This window comes from Phragmites australis, chromosome 22 (assembly GCF_958298935.1).
Source record: "Phragmites australis chromosome 22, lpPhrAust1.1, whole genome shotgun sequence".
In the NCBI taxonomy this organism is placed as follows: domain Eukaryota; kingdom Viridiplantae; phylum Streptophyta; class Magnoliopsida; order Poales; family Poaceae; genus Phragmites; species Phragmites australis.
In genome coordinates, this window is record NC_084942.1 from 16,063,219 (window position 1) to 16,080,914 (window position 17,696).

Below are 17,696 nucleotides of genomic sequence, written 5' to 3' on the forward strand. Positions count from 1 at the left end.
CTCCTAGTGTCACATAGAAGACTCAATGGGACACGCCGTGACATGGTTGGTGCATCCATACAACTTTTAGATTGACGGGGAACGCGAATGCAAATCCGGTGCGCGCAGAACGCGTCTAGAAACCGGACAACGGGTATGTTGACCTTGATTTTGATGGTTTGGCTGCTCTACTGGCCGACCTGGTTGGTGAGGGTATGGGGAACATCATGAGTAATACAATGGTGAAATGTCTTGGCGATTTGACCTCTAGTCGGTCGGGAAGTCGATGCCAATCGGCTACAACGCAGCTGTCCGTGATGGCGATGACCGTGGCGGTGTAGATCGGGCTTTGGTCGGGGCTAGGGCTTGGCTAGGGACTTAGTATGATGCTAAAATAGTAGTAAGGGAGGATAAGAAGGGTTTCTCACCTTGCTTTGATGGTCGAGGAAGGAGGATTCGCGAAGAAGACGATGAGGTAGCACATCACGGGAGGCGGCGGCTCCGGCGAACGGCGGCGCACGGACAGGCTGCAGCGACGTCTAGGTTTTAGTGGCAAGGAATAGGGGTAGTAGAGGGCGTGCCACTCATATTTATATGGCTAGGGGCGACTGGTTGAGGTGGAGTCCAAGCCGAACACAAATCTGATTCGAGTTCGAGTCGTTACAGTTTCGTTTTTCGTAGCTCTATGTTCCGAGGACGATATCTCCATTGTCCGGACTTGAAATTGGACGTTTCTGGACTCTAAATTGTAGCAATAAAAAAAATCTACAACTTTAGTATTCATTGGAACTTCTGACAATGCCATCTTGATTTAAAAAAAATGCACCACAAGATAAACTGTTTGAACTCAGACTTATCTGTGCAACACTGATTTCGGGGGCCATAACTCCTTGCTCAATTATCAAAAAGGGGACTTCCATAGGTTCACATCGAAGCTCTCGATGAGATCTACAACTTTGGTATTGTCAAGATTTGCATTTGAGGTCCTTTTGAACTCGGAAACGTTATGGAAAGATAAGGCTGTCCTGGACTCCGTGAAAATTTAGAGATTTCGTTGATCCTTTATTGAGCCATCTAGAAGACTTGGCTAAGGGTTTGGACTTTAGGTATATTTAGGGTTTAGAAAAGAAACTTTTGCAGAGAAATTTGAATAAGGTTTGAATTTGAATTGAGCTTGGAGTGAATTTAAGAGAAACAAAAAATGAGGTTGAACAAGAATAGGAGTAGATAAGGAATTTGAGTTTGAATTTGGGTAGAATTTGAGAAAGAGGAGATATTTGCTTTAAACAAGGATTTGGACAAGATTTAAATTGAACTGGAGAAGGATCAGGTATGATCAAGGATTGAATAGATTACAAATTCAAAGATTTTGTATTCCAACCATTAAGATCCTTAACTTATTCACTATTGAGTTTTGTAAAAAACTTCTCAAAATCTTTTTCATTCAAAACACCAAAGAGAAATAAAAAGAAAAAGAACTCTAATGCAATTACCTGGTTTCTAACAATACTCAGCATGCAATGCACACAAAATAATAACCTATATTGATTGATTGATTAAGACAATAGGTTTTAAACCTATACTACTAGTGAAGCTATTCAATAATCTTGAAAAAATTTAAAAAGTTGTAAATTCTGAAAATCAGGGTGTTACAGTTTTTGGAGCCAAATAGTTTCTAGGTGTCCTAATCCATTCCTCTCTTAGGATGTCACCGTTTCTCATAATTGGTATCAGAGCCTCGTGCTCTTGATAGGCTTAACATCCTAGAGTTGTGATGTCCAGGGTTGGGATGTATACCCATAGTACTCCACTTTTTGATGGCACAAATTTTCTCTGTTGAAAAATTCAAATGTCTTGTTATTTGCGAACCAAGGGTCTAGATGTTTAAAGAGTCACCGAGGAAGGAATGAGACCTCGCATCACCAACAAAGAGAGGCAATTTGATGCATTGGCGAAGAGTATCCTTTTATTATTTTAAATGTTGATGCATTTAATCATATTTATTCTCTCACCAATACACATAATATTTGGAATAGTCTCATTGAAATACATGAAGGCACAAAGGATGTGAACAATGAGAAATATCATGTGCTTGTTACTAATGACATATACTCATGTTTGAATATTCTTGTCAATGAGATCAATGTGCTAGGTTTGACGCCAATTGACAAAGATCAAGTGGTAAGAAGAATACTTCAAGCTCTTCTTCCAAAGTACAAGTTTATAGTCTCCATCATCTACAACAACAATGATATCAAGAAGATGACTCTAAGTCAAGTGCTCAACAAGATCACTACCTATGAGATGACCATAAACATGGGGGTGGAAGCCTTTTCTTCATCCGACGCAAAAAACTTTACTCTCACAAGCAAGCAAGCACCATACCTACATATGAAGGCGAGATGAGGAGACAAGAACAAGAGTCAAGCTGAAGAAAAGTTGATGGAGATGAAGATGAAGGTAAGGAGAGCAACGAAGATGATGAGCAAAGCACATCAAGTGATGAAGAAACGGATCTCGAAGTTGCCAAGCTCATCTCTCAAGTGGAGAAGAACATCAAGAAGATTAATGCGAAGATTGATCAACGAATCTCCATGAAAGACTTGGTCAAAACTATTGATCACATTAAGAAGGACAAGAAGGCCAAGAGAAAGAGTGAGACAAGAGGAAGGGCTCTTAAGAAACAATAAAAAGAGCTTAAGAAATTCAATGCCCTCAATGACATTCATGCTACCTTTGTTTCTAATTATGAGAAATTATTGAGAAAATTCAATCTACATCTCTATTTAATTTCAATTCCAAGGTAGATGCTTGTACTTCTTGTAATGATTTAATTAATTTATCTTGATCAACCCTTTGCAATGAGATATGTGTTGAGAATGTTCTTGTAAAACCATCTAATGAACTTATTACACAAGAAAATGATGAGCTCAAGCAAAAAGTGAAAAAACTCAAGAAGGACTTGGCAAGATTAAAGGGCAAGAACCATGTCCAATCTCCTCAAGATAACCGTTCAACCACAGTGAAGAAGTTTGTAGAGGGGTCCACCATAACATGCTTCAAATGTCATCAAGAAAGCCACAAGTCCTTCCAATTCAAGCAAGTCAAGGAGACTAGGGAGAAGAAAATAATGAAACTCTCCAACAAGACCTCCGACATCTACACCAAGTCCAACTAAAAGAACAAGACCAAGAGCAACCACTACAATCTTAAGAAGAAGAACAATGGCAAGGTTGTTGGACATATGGTTGGGAGAAAGAATTGAGGGTGGAACTAACCCATTTGGGTGCCCAAGGAAGTCATCATCAATATGAAGGGGCCCAAATTGGTTTGGGTTCAAAAGAAGACTTGAAGTCCAAGACGAATATGGGACATAGAGACTTGGCTCACAAAATGAAGTGAAGGTTCAATCGAAGAAGCTAAGTACATAAGATTGAGCACTTCGATGAAGATCATGATCATCATATACCCAAGTCCCCATTCAAAGGTAAAAGAGGTAAATGCTAGATAGATTTAGTTCATTTCTTGAAGCATCTAGCACATTTGCCTTGTCTAGAATTGCATGTGCATATTTCAATTTATTGCAATGCCTAGTGTAGGTTTTCATATGGTATGTTGCTTGTGCTTGTCTCTGACCTATGAGCAACCTATATGGTTTATCAGTTGTAGGTCCTTTTCATGGTATTAGTTTCATAATTGATATCTTTTATGTGCCATGAACTAATCTATAGGGTACTATTCCTATTGTTATTAATAACAAGTGCATATGTCTCGTAAGTATTCAAAACTTGTATTCACATATTTAGGGGGAGTATATCCTTGTCGAATATCTAACTATGGGGTATATGCGCATAAGGAGTATATCACACATAGACAGGGTATGTGCAACACAAATTAGGAAGCTTCAGATATCACGGAACCGAATCAGTGGTACCTGATAATCCTGGAATCAAGGAAGTACATATCAGGGAGATTTAGATTGGTTACCCAACCCGATACGATCAGTATTCAAAATAGATTTATCTACTTGGATGTCAAAGAAGACATCTCCCTATCGACTATGGCTAGATAAGAGTCGGTACCTCACCCCTATATAAGGCGAAAAGGCTGGGGGGGGACGAGAAAAAAACAAGACGAAAGACAACAACACGAAACACGCGAGAGAACTCGAGGCAAGCATCAAGACCCTAGCAGACAAGATATTCGGTGATTTTAGCCTTAGGTTGTAATAGTTTTAGCCACAGTGCTTGTACTCAAGATTATCAATATATGCAGCAACACCCCCACAGGACGTAGGGTATTACTCCAATCGGAGACCCGAACCTGTATACATCGATTGTCTCATCTCGTGATTAATCCTTGCACTCGAGGCACCTAGTCAATTTATGAACATATTTTCAGGAACTAATATTCGAGAGTTGACGCGCCAGATAGGGGCCTTCTTCCGTTTTGCAAGATTAATCATGTCACCAGCTCACGCTTACGTTGGATTCTTCGACAATGGCTTCTATGACCACTTCTAGTCGACGAAGGATAGCTTTGAGTCCCCTCTCGTCGACTCGGAAATTATCTTCAGAACTATGATTTTCCATTGGGATGGTCAAGGTGGACTGATCCACACTAGTACCCTCGAATCAAGACCAGTGGATGCATACCGTGAGGTGGGACATCTCGAGTGGGATCACGCGGAGCCTAATGTTCTCCACTGTATGTACACCGACAATGATGAGGGTGGAGACGATGATTCTAACGCTAGCTAGAACAACCGAACAGATTGATTCGTGTATATGACTAGAAGCACTGACTCCCCATCGGTTGACCTAATGATAGATCCAAATGCCATGGTCGACAACGGCACGGAAATTTGCAAAGATCCAGCGACAACTGTCGCTACCAATGATACAACGCCAAGTTACCACCAAAAACATCCGCAGTTGGAGCCTTACGTGCACCTAACATGACTCTCCATCGGCGAACCATGGGAGGGCAGATGCCTCCTGGCCTCTCCTGACGACTCCCGATGGGTGTGCCTCCGACCGTGATGACCCATGGCTCAAGGGAGAAGCTCCATCTGAACAGTCACCACGAAGCTTCATCGGATCGACCGCCACCAAGCCTCGGTAGCAACGTATTCAGTACTTCAGATGCTAACATACAAGAATCCCATCTGATTCTCAGATCTGTTTTAGAGTTGGATCTGGCGAATCCACTTTTTCTTATGGTCAATCAAGTCAAGATGCTACTCGATGCAGCCCAGATCCAAGTAGCTCGGGCAAACAATACCAACAATTCCAGGCCCCCCAGTCGGTACAGTCCCGCCTCGAGGAGCCACGGGCGGGAACGCTCTCGAGTAGAGGAATCTTAGACGAGAAGCTCAGGTGGTCAAGCCAGAACATGACACTGTGGGCCAAACTGTAGATGCCCTATCCATAGGCGCGTATTCGTCAGGATCGGCATGATCTATGGACGACGATCGAAAACCACCGTGAAGAACGCCATGAAGATAATCGCCACCACTATGACCGTAGATCTACAGGACCAGATGGTTGACATGACTCCTCTGCTTGAAGAGCCAGGCGTGATAGTCCCCCACCACCTCCTCCTGAAGAGTTTGACAGGGGCTGCGAGGCTTTCGTGCATGAACTTCGACTAATTCGGTGGCCCGAGAAGTTCAAAGCGGGCCCGATTCAGAAATATGACGGGGAAATCAATCCCAATGACTGGTTGCAGATCTACACTACTATTATTCGAGCAGTCGGTGGTGATAATTGAGTAATGGCCAATTACCTGTTAACCGCCCTTGATGAACCCGGAAGATCCTGGTTGCTAGACTTGCCTCCTAACTTGATTAGTTCATGGGTAGATCTTAAGGCTCTGTTCATAGCCAATTTCCAAAGCACATTCGAGCGCCCAGGAAGGGAGAACGACCTCCACAAGCTGCACAAAGGAAACAACGAATCTCTTCAAGATTTCATCCATAGGTTCAGTGACAAGTGTAACACGATCTCGGACAGATGAGTCGGTAATTATCACCTTCAAACGAGGTGTTCAGGACACATACTTGCATGAAAAGATGGCTACTCGGAAGATCTGCACAATTAAAGAGCTTTTCAAGTTGGGTGACAAGTGCGCAAAATGAGCAGAAGCGCAGGTATGTGCTAAAAACCTCCAATCTGGCAAGGACAGACCCGAGTCCTCGAAGAATGGAGGAAAGAAGAACAAACCCAGTGACAAGTGCAAGGGTCTCGATACAACTATTGCCACGGTCAACATGAGCAAATCGCGCAATACTGGGGATAACAAAGGCCTCAGTCGAGGTGGTGGAAAGTGGTGCCCCATCCATCGGAGCAACTAGCACAACTTTGACGAGTGCTTTGTGTTCAAGAAGTAGCTCGATGAAAAGATCAAGGCAAACGCTGAGCGTGACAATAAGCAGGCTAAGTCAAACGTGGAGGGTAACGAGCCCCAGTTCCATGAGGCTGACCACAGCTTGGCACACATCTTCAGAGGATCCGCCACATACGAGTCCAAAAGGCAATTTAAGGCGGTCGAACGAGAAGTCAACTTGGCCCTAACTAGGCCCACTCGGTATCTCAAGTGGTCAGAACAGTCGATCACCTTTGATCAAACCAATCATCTAGTTGTGATACCATATCCTAGTCGATACCCAGTCGTGGTTCAGCTGACCATACTCAACATCAAAGTCTCTAGAACTCTGGTCGATGGTGGTAGTTCACCCAACCTTATTTTCTCCAAAACCTTGGACAAGATGGGAATTCAGAGGTAAGAGCTTAAGATGGGAGTCGAGCCTTTCCATGGCATAACCCCCAACTCATCGACCATGCCTTTTGGCCCGATCAAGCTGTCGGTCACGTTTGGCACACCCCACAACTTACGCACAGAAAAGCTAACCTTTGTTGTCACGGACTTCAAGACGGCGTACAATGTAATCCTAGGTCACCCAATGCTTGGCAAGTTCATGGCGGTGGTTCACTATGCCTATCAAACACTCAAGATCCCGGGTCCTAAGGGGGCTATTATCGTTAAAGGGGATCAACGTGTACCGGTCAAATGCGACAAGCAAAGCCTGGATATGGTCAAACAGTTTGGTCGAGTGGACATCACTCCCAAGGATGCAAAATCTAAGTGTCAAAGGCACCAAGGTGTTGTTGAGGCCAAAGATTCTAGGCTCGTGAGTCTTGCTGGCACTTTTGACTCCGATGGCACCAAAGGCAAGAATGACGACGTCAGCAACAAGAAGACGGATAGTTACGTGAAGGCAATGCCCCTCAACCTGTCTAAACCATCCAAGATGGTTAAGATTGGGGCCAATCTTGACCCCAAATAGGAACTCGAGCTCATCACTTTCCTCCAGGCGAACCAAGACATGTTCGCATGACAACCGTCCGATATGCCTGGGGTCCACAGGGAGGTGATTGAGCATCGACTAGCTGTTAAACCCGACACCAAGCTTGTGGTGTAGAAGCAGTGAAGATTTACGGAAGATAGGAAGTGGGCCATCCAGGAGGATGTCGATAAGCTCCTAAAGGCGGGTTTCATCCGAGAAGTGCGTCATCCTACGTGGCTCGCGAATCCCGTCCTCGTCAAGAAGGCCAATGGCAGATGGAGAATGTGCGTCGACTTTACCGACCTCAACAAGGCTTGCCCCAAGGATCCTTTCCCTCTCCCGCGCAACAACCAGATCGTCGACTCTAGGGCAGGCTGTGAATTGCTATGTTTTCTAGATGCCTATTCAGGGTATCACCAAATTAGCATGGGATTAGAGGATGAGGAGAAAATGGCTTTTGCTCCTACCTTCAGTGTATTTTGCTATGTAAGGATGCCTTCCGTTTTAATATGCCTTGAGTCTGCATATTAAAACGTATAACAAGGGCCAAATAAGTGTAATTGGTATGAGTGAGTATTGGGTAAACCAATAAGCCTGATGCCTCCTTCACCATGCACTGCACGGCCAACTCTTTGCCACCGTCATTACGATGTCGCGGTCAATGCAGAGCAGCAGTTGGTTATCCATGGTGGCCTCTGCGTGGAGGTGTTCTTGAGTTTGCACATGCCGAAGCCCACGATGACATGGTGGTGTCAAGATCGATAACACAACTGTGATGCATATTGTTGGAGCTAAACTCTCATTCAGTCTCATAATTCACTCAGACACCCATCTTAGTATGACAGAAATTTAGACTTGAATACTCAGCTCTCTCCTTTGCTCTACTGAGGGAAATCAGGAATGACAACATACGAGCTACTATAAACTAGAAGCAACAACGGTCATCTACTGGCTTCAGGTTGGATGAACTTGGTGTCCTTAAACTAGAAGCAAACATTCCTGGGAGCCTAAAATGAGACCTAGGTGACGAGCAACAAGCTGGCTAACCCTAACACTCTGAGGATTAAAACGAGCCATCACAATGAAACAATAAGTAGATCTACAAAAAAAATACAAGCATAAAACATAGAACTATACCTTAGGACACGGGGATACAAAATCAAAGGAAGAACAAAACAATAGATGATGATGAAAAACACTGCATTTCTTCAGAAACATCTTGTGATCAAAGAAAGGAAGAACAAAGATCTAAAGAAGAAGAGTAAGGAAGAACAAAAAAATATATTCTCAATAGTGTCAGAATGAATTCTCACTTGCTGCATAGAAAAAATGACATAGGCATGAGGGATTTAATAGAGCTTGTAGTTGTGTCAATTGAAGTTGTGAACCGGCAGTTATAGATTGACGCATTGATTGGCAGTTATAGATCGTACGCCCCACTACCGATTGGTAACTCCACCCGATAGTGATAGCTTAACTGACCCCTTCATGACCTCCGTGTGCCCCTTCATCTTTCACGCCATTAAAATTGCACGACACCCGCTAGTCTTTCGTGAATGCCTATTACAATTGTAAACTCCTCCACCTTGAAAAGTTCTTAGCTAGCTACCTTGCCATCATCGTCATGGCCTCTCCTCCTCCACCGCTATCATTGGAGGAGGAGGCCTCCTCCGATGACCTCTCCATCTTCTACGATGACCTCTCCTCCTCATGGAATAAGGATTGGCAGCACTTCATGGAAGGCACCTCGCCCCCACACAGCCCAACGATGAGCTCGGAGGAGGACGAGCTGGCATGGAGGGTGACACATCCTCCTCCAAGGAGGACACAGCCGGCTTTGAACACTCCTCCATCAAGGAGGAGGAGGAGGAGGAGGAGGACGACATGATCACCTCGAGGGCTCTATCGATGAGGAGGTGGAGGCACTCGTCGCCTCTGGAGGTTCTAACGATTCCATCATCATCAACATTGTGAGGAACCGTCCAAACAGTATTCTAATTAATCATCAGGAGGATCATTATTCATAATCACAACCTCGACGATTAACCAGAATACCATTCCGGTAGTCCCGGCACGTGTTTTGTGCCCAGGATCGGAACACATGCCTTCCAACTCAAATATCACAACACAGTTTAATAGAGAGCAAATAATTAAACTGGATTACAATTATTAAACATGCAACTGCTTCCACAATTTACAATAAAAGAGGAACAACAACAACTATGCAGCGGAAGATAAACCTATACAACAAAAGAGTATGGAGCCGTATGCCCTTAGGCTCCATACCAAAAGCGTCGGAGTTCGGAGTAGAAGGTGCTACTCCTGCCCGCCACCCTGATCGGCAGGCACAAAGTAGCCGAACACAGCCTCTTCCTCGCCAACCTGCGAACCTGAAAGCAACTTAAGGGCAGCACCCCTTAGTACGAAGGTACTAGCAAGTCTTACACAGTATGAGTATATATATTCTCGACTCCAAGGATCATGCATTTGAAGCTGTAGCAAGGATTAAGACATGTTTAAGTTCATTAAGCGGTAAGCAACCTAGACTCTAGGTGTAAGAAACTGACTTAACCAACCACCGACTCAAACCCTGCCAACCAACTGATCCGAACAGATATATGAACATCAAGTGTATAAAAGCAAACCATTCCCACCAAACCACCAACCACATACCGACCAAACCACCCCAATCCAACCATGCCACAACCCACATCGAAACTCTACGACCAAAACATGGTCGCTCGGTGGAGATAAGCAATAGCGATGCTCATGACCGAGAGCGCGGCAGTTCGAACTGATTATACACCCTGCAGGGGGATACTCCTGGACCCACACGACACAGGGACCATACAGCTTGTGCCACCCGCTAAGATGCACAAAAGGGGGTACCCGTGACAACCTTTCCCAACCAGGCCCAACCATGTGGATCAACCATAGCTCGGCACGGCGGTATTAGAACTACTCCCCGAGCAAACTAATACCGCTAAAAGCCCGGACTCAAACCGGACTCACACCGTCTATGACGAGGCCCACATGACCACGTCTGCGAAGGTAATCGGCTCGCCTACCATTATATCAGCATGTGGTGAGTAAGGTATGTGCTAAAGCCGACTACACCGACGGTCGGTGCTTAACCGGTGCAAGCGGTCTACGGTGTCCGGGTTCCCTCCCCGAACTGCCTGAGGACTCCTCGTGAGCAGATGACACCCCTAACACCGCCCACACCTCGTCTCAACTCACCACTCACCAAACCGACTCATCATCAATACAACCATAAGTGTGAACAAGTAATAAGCCCTAGGCTCGCGACAACGGTGGACGCCGTCGTCGATTTCTACCGGAAAGCCTAAGTACCACTAAGCATAGCAAACTAAAATTAGACCACGATGACACCACTAGGCTCCTAGGAACAACACATGACACGTGACCGAAATGGGATAATGCATCGGCATAGGTTCTACCCAACTCGGCACCTGACACATGCAATGTATACATAAGCGTAGATAACATATTAAATTTTCAAGTAGACACGGTGCAATATGAACGATGCTTGCCTTGCTGCCCTGGATCAGAAAGGTGGGACGCCTCACGATCACCCACGGCCTCCGGGATCGACGGATCGGCGTTCACTATAGAGAGCAACGCGTGCAATGTAATGAGCATGTATGAAATACGACCATATAAGAAAAATATGCTCCACAATGCATGACAATATTTTTCCCAGATCACACTGTGCAAAACAAGAGTTTTCCCAGTGGTCTCACGACTTTCGAACATGGCATTGACTATTTGTGCTCTAACTAAGCTGAAATACATTTAATCAATAAATAAATTCTCAGAACGTACTTAATGAGTTTCAACATTTTTAACATGTAGTTCATGTTCCTACAAAGCCAACGCAACTGGTCTCATAAAGTTTGAAGTTTCGTACGAATAAACTATGAATTTTACAAGCTACCAGCTTCCAAGAAAACCTGATAACCGCCCTGCGACCACTGCTACAGTACTCGGGGTACCGGGGTGATCAGTGCTCGGGGTACCCGGAATGAACCGTGCTCGGGTGCTCAGGGTGAACAGTACCCGGAAGTGCTCGGGGTGAACCGTGCTCGGGTGCTCGGGCTGAACAGTGCTCGGGTGCTCGGTGAACGGTACCCAGAATTGCTCGGGGTGAACCGTGCTCAGGTGCTCGGGGGTGAACAGTGCTCGGGTGCTCGGTGAACAGTACCGGGGAGTGCTCGGGGTGACTGTGCTCGGGTGCTCGGGGGTGAACAGTACCGGGGTGCACGGGTGAACAGCATCCGGGGAGTGCTCGGGTGAACAGTATCCGGGGCGCTCGGTGAACAGTACCCCCGGCGCTACAGTACATCAGCCTCGTGCAGCTCTAGAACAGCCGCCATTATGAACGGAAAAACTGTGCTAAACTAACCTGGGAGTCTCTCTAAATCAAAAGTAAAAATGCCTAGAAGGATGTACAGGGTCTAGACTTTGCTCAACCGCCTAGCAACATGATTCCTAACTCAAATCCACATAAATCCTCATTTGTTTCCAGACTGAAGAACTTTAAGAACTTTGCCACCCTAGTTCCAGATTCAAGATCTATCCAACCAAAAATGAGCATACTTGCCATGGGAGCCTAGCAGACTCACCCAAGGTCCTTTGCTGAGGTTGGTGACAGCCAGTTGAAGGAGAAAACGACGGAAAATGGCTTGGAGAAGAGAGGAAAAACTGCTGCTTCCTTGCTTCTCCCAAAGAACACCAAACAAGTTCAGAACCAGCTCGAATTCCTTCGGGGAAACTGAAAACGAATTGGATGGATGAGTAATCCTTGAGCTGGTGGTCACGTGAGTACCACATACGTACCTTGATCTTGCTCCCAGAGGTAGGGATCCAAAGGGGAAAAAGGGAGCCTAAGAGAGAGAATGAGAGACAGCCAACTCCAACTTGCTTCCTCAAAAAGCCTTATCTGGTGGAGTGGGTGAGTAGTACGTATGGGCAAGCTTTTTAGGGGGAGAGAGAGTGTTGTTGCCCACCTATAGAGAGATTTTCCACCCAAGTGGGCCCCATTTACCTAGAGGAAAGTCCAGACTTGCTTCTAGCTCTTTTATTTCTCTTAGTTTTTCCTTCTCCCACCTCATTGATTCAAAGTGAGGTGTTCCAGTGACCCAAACTGGAACATGAAGCTGAAATTGCATGGTTTAGGATTAAAACACACAATTACGAATTTCAGGACGTGACAAACATCAATGATGATGCTGAGGAGGAGGAGGAGGAGACCTCTATTGTCGCCACCGGAAGTTTCATTGACAACGACTATGATGATGGTATTGACTGGGATGAGCTTGAGAAGTTGTCGTTGTCAGACGATGATGATCCGTTTTCTAAGAAGTGTAAGCAAGCAATCCATTTATTGGTTTTTGTGTAATCTAGACTTCTTTGGTAATCATGACCTTAATTATTTATTTTGCAATCATTTATGACCTTTTTTCTTAGCATAATCATATGTTTCTTAGTGTAATAATATTTCTTAGTGTGATAACTTATTTTGTATTCACCTTGTTAGTCTAAATTTTGCGCTTTGAAGCTTAGTATCTTATTTTACACTTCCAAGCTTGGGTCCTGTATCACTACCAGCTCATGACATCAACCGGTTGATGTCATGAGTGGACAGAGATGTACCAACAATGATAAGTGGTGTTACTACTAGTTCCATCGTACTCATTAGCTTTTTAGCCATCGGTGGTTATGAACCGATCGTGATACCTTATCATTACTGGTGCTAGCAAGACAAGTACTGATAGGCAGTCTCCATTTGGGGTTCCTGTAGTATTATTAAACCGACTATGATATGAGATATAAAGCAAGCAATTTAAGAAAAATATCGTCTGTAATATTAACATAACATAGATAGTTTAAGAATTAAACCATCTATGATATGAACATAATGTTTTGCTGAACAAACCGTCTATGATATGCCATCACATATGGTTCTTATTATCTTTAGTCACTTGGATGACACATATCCCAGATGGTTCTTTTCTTGTGAGCTGTTTGTGATATCAATTATCCACTACCACATAACAGGCTATCAGTGTCAATTCAAAATCGCCATAAGTGGCGGTTCTTGAACCGGCACTGATTACTCGGCATTGATAGTCGGTTCTTACTCGGCACTGATAGTCGGTTCTGGAATCGACATTGAAAGTGCTATCAGTGCCGGTTCTTAATTGGAACCGACACTGATAGTCCATTCCAAAAATTGATGTTCTGAAGCAAAAAAAAAACCCGAATTTTTTGCAACCAACCAAGGCCCAAGCTAACCACACGCACACGTCGTTGTTGCATTTTTTCGCACAAGTGCGTTCCGTTGGATTTGAAGCTGCGACCTCCTCCCTCACACGTACTTCCTTATCATCTCACCTATCTCTAATTGCTGATAGCACTACGAGATATTCTCCTTTTAACCCCTCCTGTTGAATGTTTGTCATGATTATTTTGACAGCTAAATTACTTCAAATGAAATTGTCAACTACAAAGTTATATATCTCATCGAAAACTATAATTTTTATATATAAAGTTTATCTTTATCCGACATCTTATGAAAAAATTATGAATTTCAGAAAATCGGTTACCATCAACTATGAGTCCCGGTTCGACACGAACTGGCACTGATAGTCCCTTTATTATCAGTACCGGTTGTGGTACGAACTGACATTGAAAAGTCACTATTAGTGCTGGTTTTTAGCGCCTCAGTCATTGTTCACGTATTGGAGTTTTTTAACCGGTATTGGTATGTCTTCAGTGTCGGTTTTTGCATAACTGATTTTAATAGGACGCTACTTATGACATATTCTGTAGTAGTGATTATAGATGATTGTTGAACCATCTAACATTGGAGTGGTTATCGCAGATAGATGGAACACCGTCTACAATGAAGATTTGGAGATGTCTGGAACGAAACATTATGTAGTAGTGATAATTTTACTTGCTTAAGAAATTAATACGGTATGCGGAATCTAACGAACAGTTTCCCTACTGAAAATCACAAGCAAGAGCAACACAAATTACAGAAACCTTAGCCTTTGATTGTAGCAGTGGTCTGCATGTCCAAATGCTTCATTACACAAGCAAAATACACGACAAACTGATAATTCAGGTGCCATAAAGAATTAATAGTATTCCCAGCCTCTGATACCGAGATCAATTCTACAACTATTCCACCACCACCACCATCATCATCATCAGCTCAAACGGATGCAGTTGACACATCTTGTATGCTTTGCTCAACTCACAAGATCTTAACAAGGACTAAGGTAATTAAGGTACGTACCGTAATTACTACTACTTAATCAGATTGCTGGTGCTGCCTCTTACTGGCCGGCTCATGTATACATGCTGTCAACCTCCGGACAGGGAGGGAGGCCTAAACGTTGATCATATCAGGCATTCATACCTTGATATCTTCCTCGGCAGATTTTGGGCGGTCGGATTTTTTGCTGGACATGATGCTGTTGAAGTTCTCTGACTTACACAGCAGGATCTCAATCTGAAACCAAGAACATATGTCTAGTGAGGAGTTTGTGGTTTGAGGTTGTCATGTTTTTTTAAGGGCACAAGGAGGGGGGGGGGGGGATGTGTATATATGAGTGACATGAAAGACAAGAATTACTTATCACCTTGGCTTTACGGACAAGCCGCCCCTTTGACTCATCTTTGGTGCCAATGGTTGATGTCAGGATCTCTGAACAGAAAAATGAAGAGATAAATAAGTGTAATTAACATGTTAAAGAAACAGTAGTTTTCAGAAGGCAATCACAGTCGTGATGCTTACTCTTTTCGGTGGCAAGGCCATTGTTCTTGAGGATCTCAGCAACTGTTACAACGGTCCCGATGGCTGCAACAAAAGATGCCTCAGAAAAATACAGTCAACTATGGACTGACCAAGTGAATGTTCTTTACATACATGTGAAGGAAAGAACAAGAGGTGCTTGAGTAGGAATTGATGAATTACGTACCCATCCCTAGAGCAGAGAGCTCAACCTCGTCGTAGTTCTGCATGTACCTCTGCAGTCAGAATTCATATGCAATTAGAGATCTCAATCCTTCATTTTCTTTGGAAAAGAAGATCTAAAACATTTACATAAACAATATTATGAAGTTAATAAACGACATCATAAATCAACACATTGTTCACGGAAACTATAAGTAGTCGATTCGCCATGTTTGGAGCTCATGAATTTCACAGCAAGTAATTCAGTCCTCACGTTATTGTTCATTTCTTGACTGTTCCGGAGTCTAGGAAAAACAATATTTAGTCTAAAAAAAAAATTCCGTCAGAATCTTTGGAAAATTAAATCATCCATGTTTACAATACAATTCATTCATATGCCTGTCATCCTGTGCGACCCAAAAATATATTTTTGTTGGAAGTCCAACAGAAAAAAACTTTATCCATAGACACTATATGTTGGATGATAACTGCATGATTTCAACTTGCATGACTCCATAGTACGTACGTACGTGAACAGTAGATACTAGAGAGTGTAGGATCGATGTTATGTACCTTGGCGAGGTTGACGTAGAAGTAGAGTGGCTTCTTGTTGGTGGACACCTGGATACGGTTCTTCTTCGCCGACGCTCCCGCCTCCGCCTCCGCCTCCACCTCCACCTCCACCTCCCCTTCTCCGACCACCGCTACATCCTTCTCCTCTAGCGCCGCCTCCTCGGCCACCTCCCTCTTCACCTCGGCCTTGGCCACCTCCTCCCTCACCTCCTGCACCTGTGCCTGGGTGACCTCCTCCTCCACGGCCTCCGCCGCCGGACGCACCGCCTGCATGGTGGCCGATTGATCACCCGCTCTCTCGGCGCTCGCGATCGGGTGGTGGCGGGGTACGCGCGGTGAGGAGGAGGCTGCGAGTGGGAGGGACCCGACGGTGCGGTGACGGTGGAGTTGTAGTTAAGTAGCGCGCGATCCGTCGCGCCGGCGGTTGCGCGAGGAGGCGCGGTTGCCCGGGGGTGGCGGTTGCCCCGGTGGTTATTTCGAGAGTCGCGACTCCTCCCCGCGCATGCATGCATGGATCGACGACACATACGTACGTACGTCGATTTGGACCGGGCTTGGGGCCTGTCGATCGAATTGATTCACTGGATAAAATAGTTAAATAGGCCGCAGATTGGGTAACTACTACACCAAAGTACGTGTACATGGTACTCCGTTTCTTTGTGGATTTTTTTTTCAATTTGGTCTTTTTTGAAACGTATTTTACAAATGAGAAATGGTATGCATACTCAGTGTGGGACTTGGGATTCACAAAATGGGTATTGAAACTTTTAAAAAATATATTTAATAGAAAATGCTATAAATTTACAATAGTGTAATTGAAGTACATAAATTGTTCACGGTAGTGATATCTTAACTAATTTATAGAAATTACAAAACAATTAAGAAAACTACAATTCAACTTGGCATTTCATCATGGCTTCGAAGCGCTCGATGATGTCATTATCCTTGACTTGCACAAATAAATCATGCTCTAGAAATGTAACTAGGCAATTATTTAAAAGCTGATCCCTATACAATTTTTTAGCTTATTCTTCACATAATTTATTGAAGAAAATACACTCTCAACACTAGTTGTTGCTACAGGAAGAATCAACACCAATTCTAGAAGCTTATACACGATTCCATAATGCGTGTTCTTCTTTGTTTCAGCAAGCATAATAGAAAGCTCAGTAAGATTTTTCACTTTTCTAAATCTTTCATCTCTACGCATATTAGTAATGAAGTGTGTAAACTGAAAGGGAAGATGTATCAACTCTGTGTGTCACATCCTAAAAACCCTACCTAGTTATTAAGCATGCATATGTATCATAATATCATGTTTTATGCTTTTGGTTTCTAAGTGTTCAAAAAATATTTGGAAATGTTACGTCATGAATCAATGCGATTTCCCACCATGTACTTATGAGTGAGAATCGTTTTAAAATAGTTTAGATAGCCCAAAAACATTTAGGAAAGAATGGGGAAGGAATTGGAAGAAACGGGAAAGAAAAAGAGAATTTTCTGCATATGGGCCTAGCCCGTGGTCTGACTGGCGCTCCCCACAGTTTGAGCATCAGGTTTCAGAGCAGCCACTTAAGACCCATCGACCACCTCTCACTCTCTCACTCTTTCATTTCCTTCCCCCACCCGAGCGAGAGAGAGAGAGAGAGAGAGAGAGAGAGAGAGAGAGAGAGAGAGAGAGAGAGAGAACAAGGGGAGCTCCCTCACCATTCGCCCACTTCGAGCTTAATAGAGGCTGAAGATTGAAGGAGGAGGTCTCCCATGAGTTCCCCGCATAATCCCCTAGCTCATCCCCAAGTACCCCCCTCG

At 44.0% G+C, this 17,696-nt stretch overlaps 1 protein-coding gene across 1 annotated transcript; it reads right to left on the minus strand.

The window, feature by feature from the left end:
- Window positions 1–14,604: 14,604 nt before the first annotated feature.
- LOC133905291 (uncharacterized protein At2g34160-like) lies at window positions 14,605–16,160 on the minus strand. The gene is made up of 5 exons (XM_062347050.1): window positions 15,888–16,160; window positions 15,340–15,388; window positions 15,156–15,218; window positions 15,001–15,065; window positions 14,605–14,870 (listed from the first exon to the last, which is right to left on the minus strand). The coding sequence occupies exons 1-5, from the start codon at window positions 16,158–16,160 to the stop codon at window positions 14,772–14,774; spliced, it is 549 nt and encodes a 182-aa protein (XP_062203034.1). The 3' UTR covers window positions 14,605–14,771.
- Window positions 16,161–17,696: the final 1,536 nt, after the last annotated feature.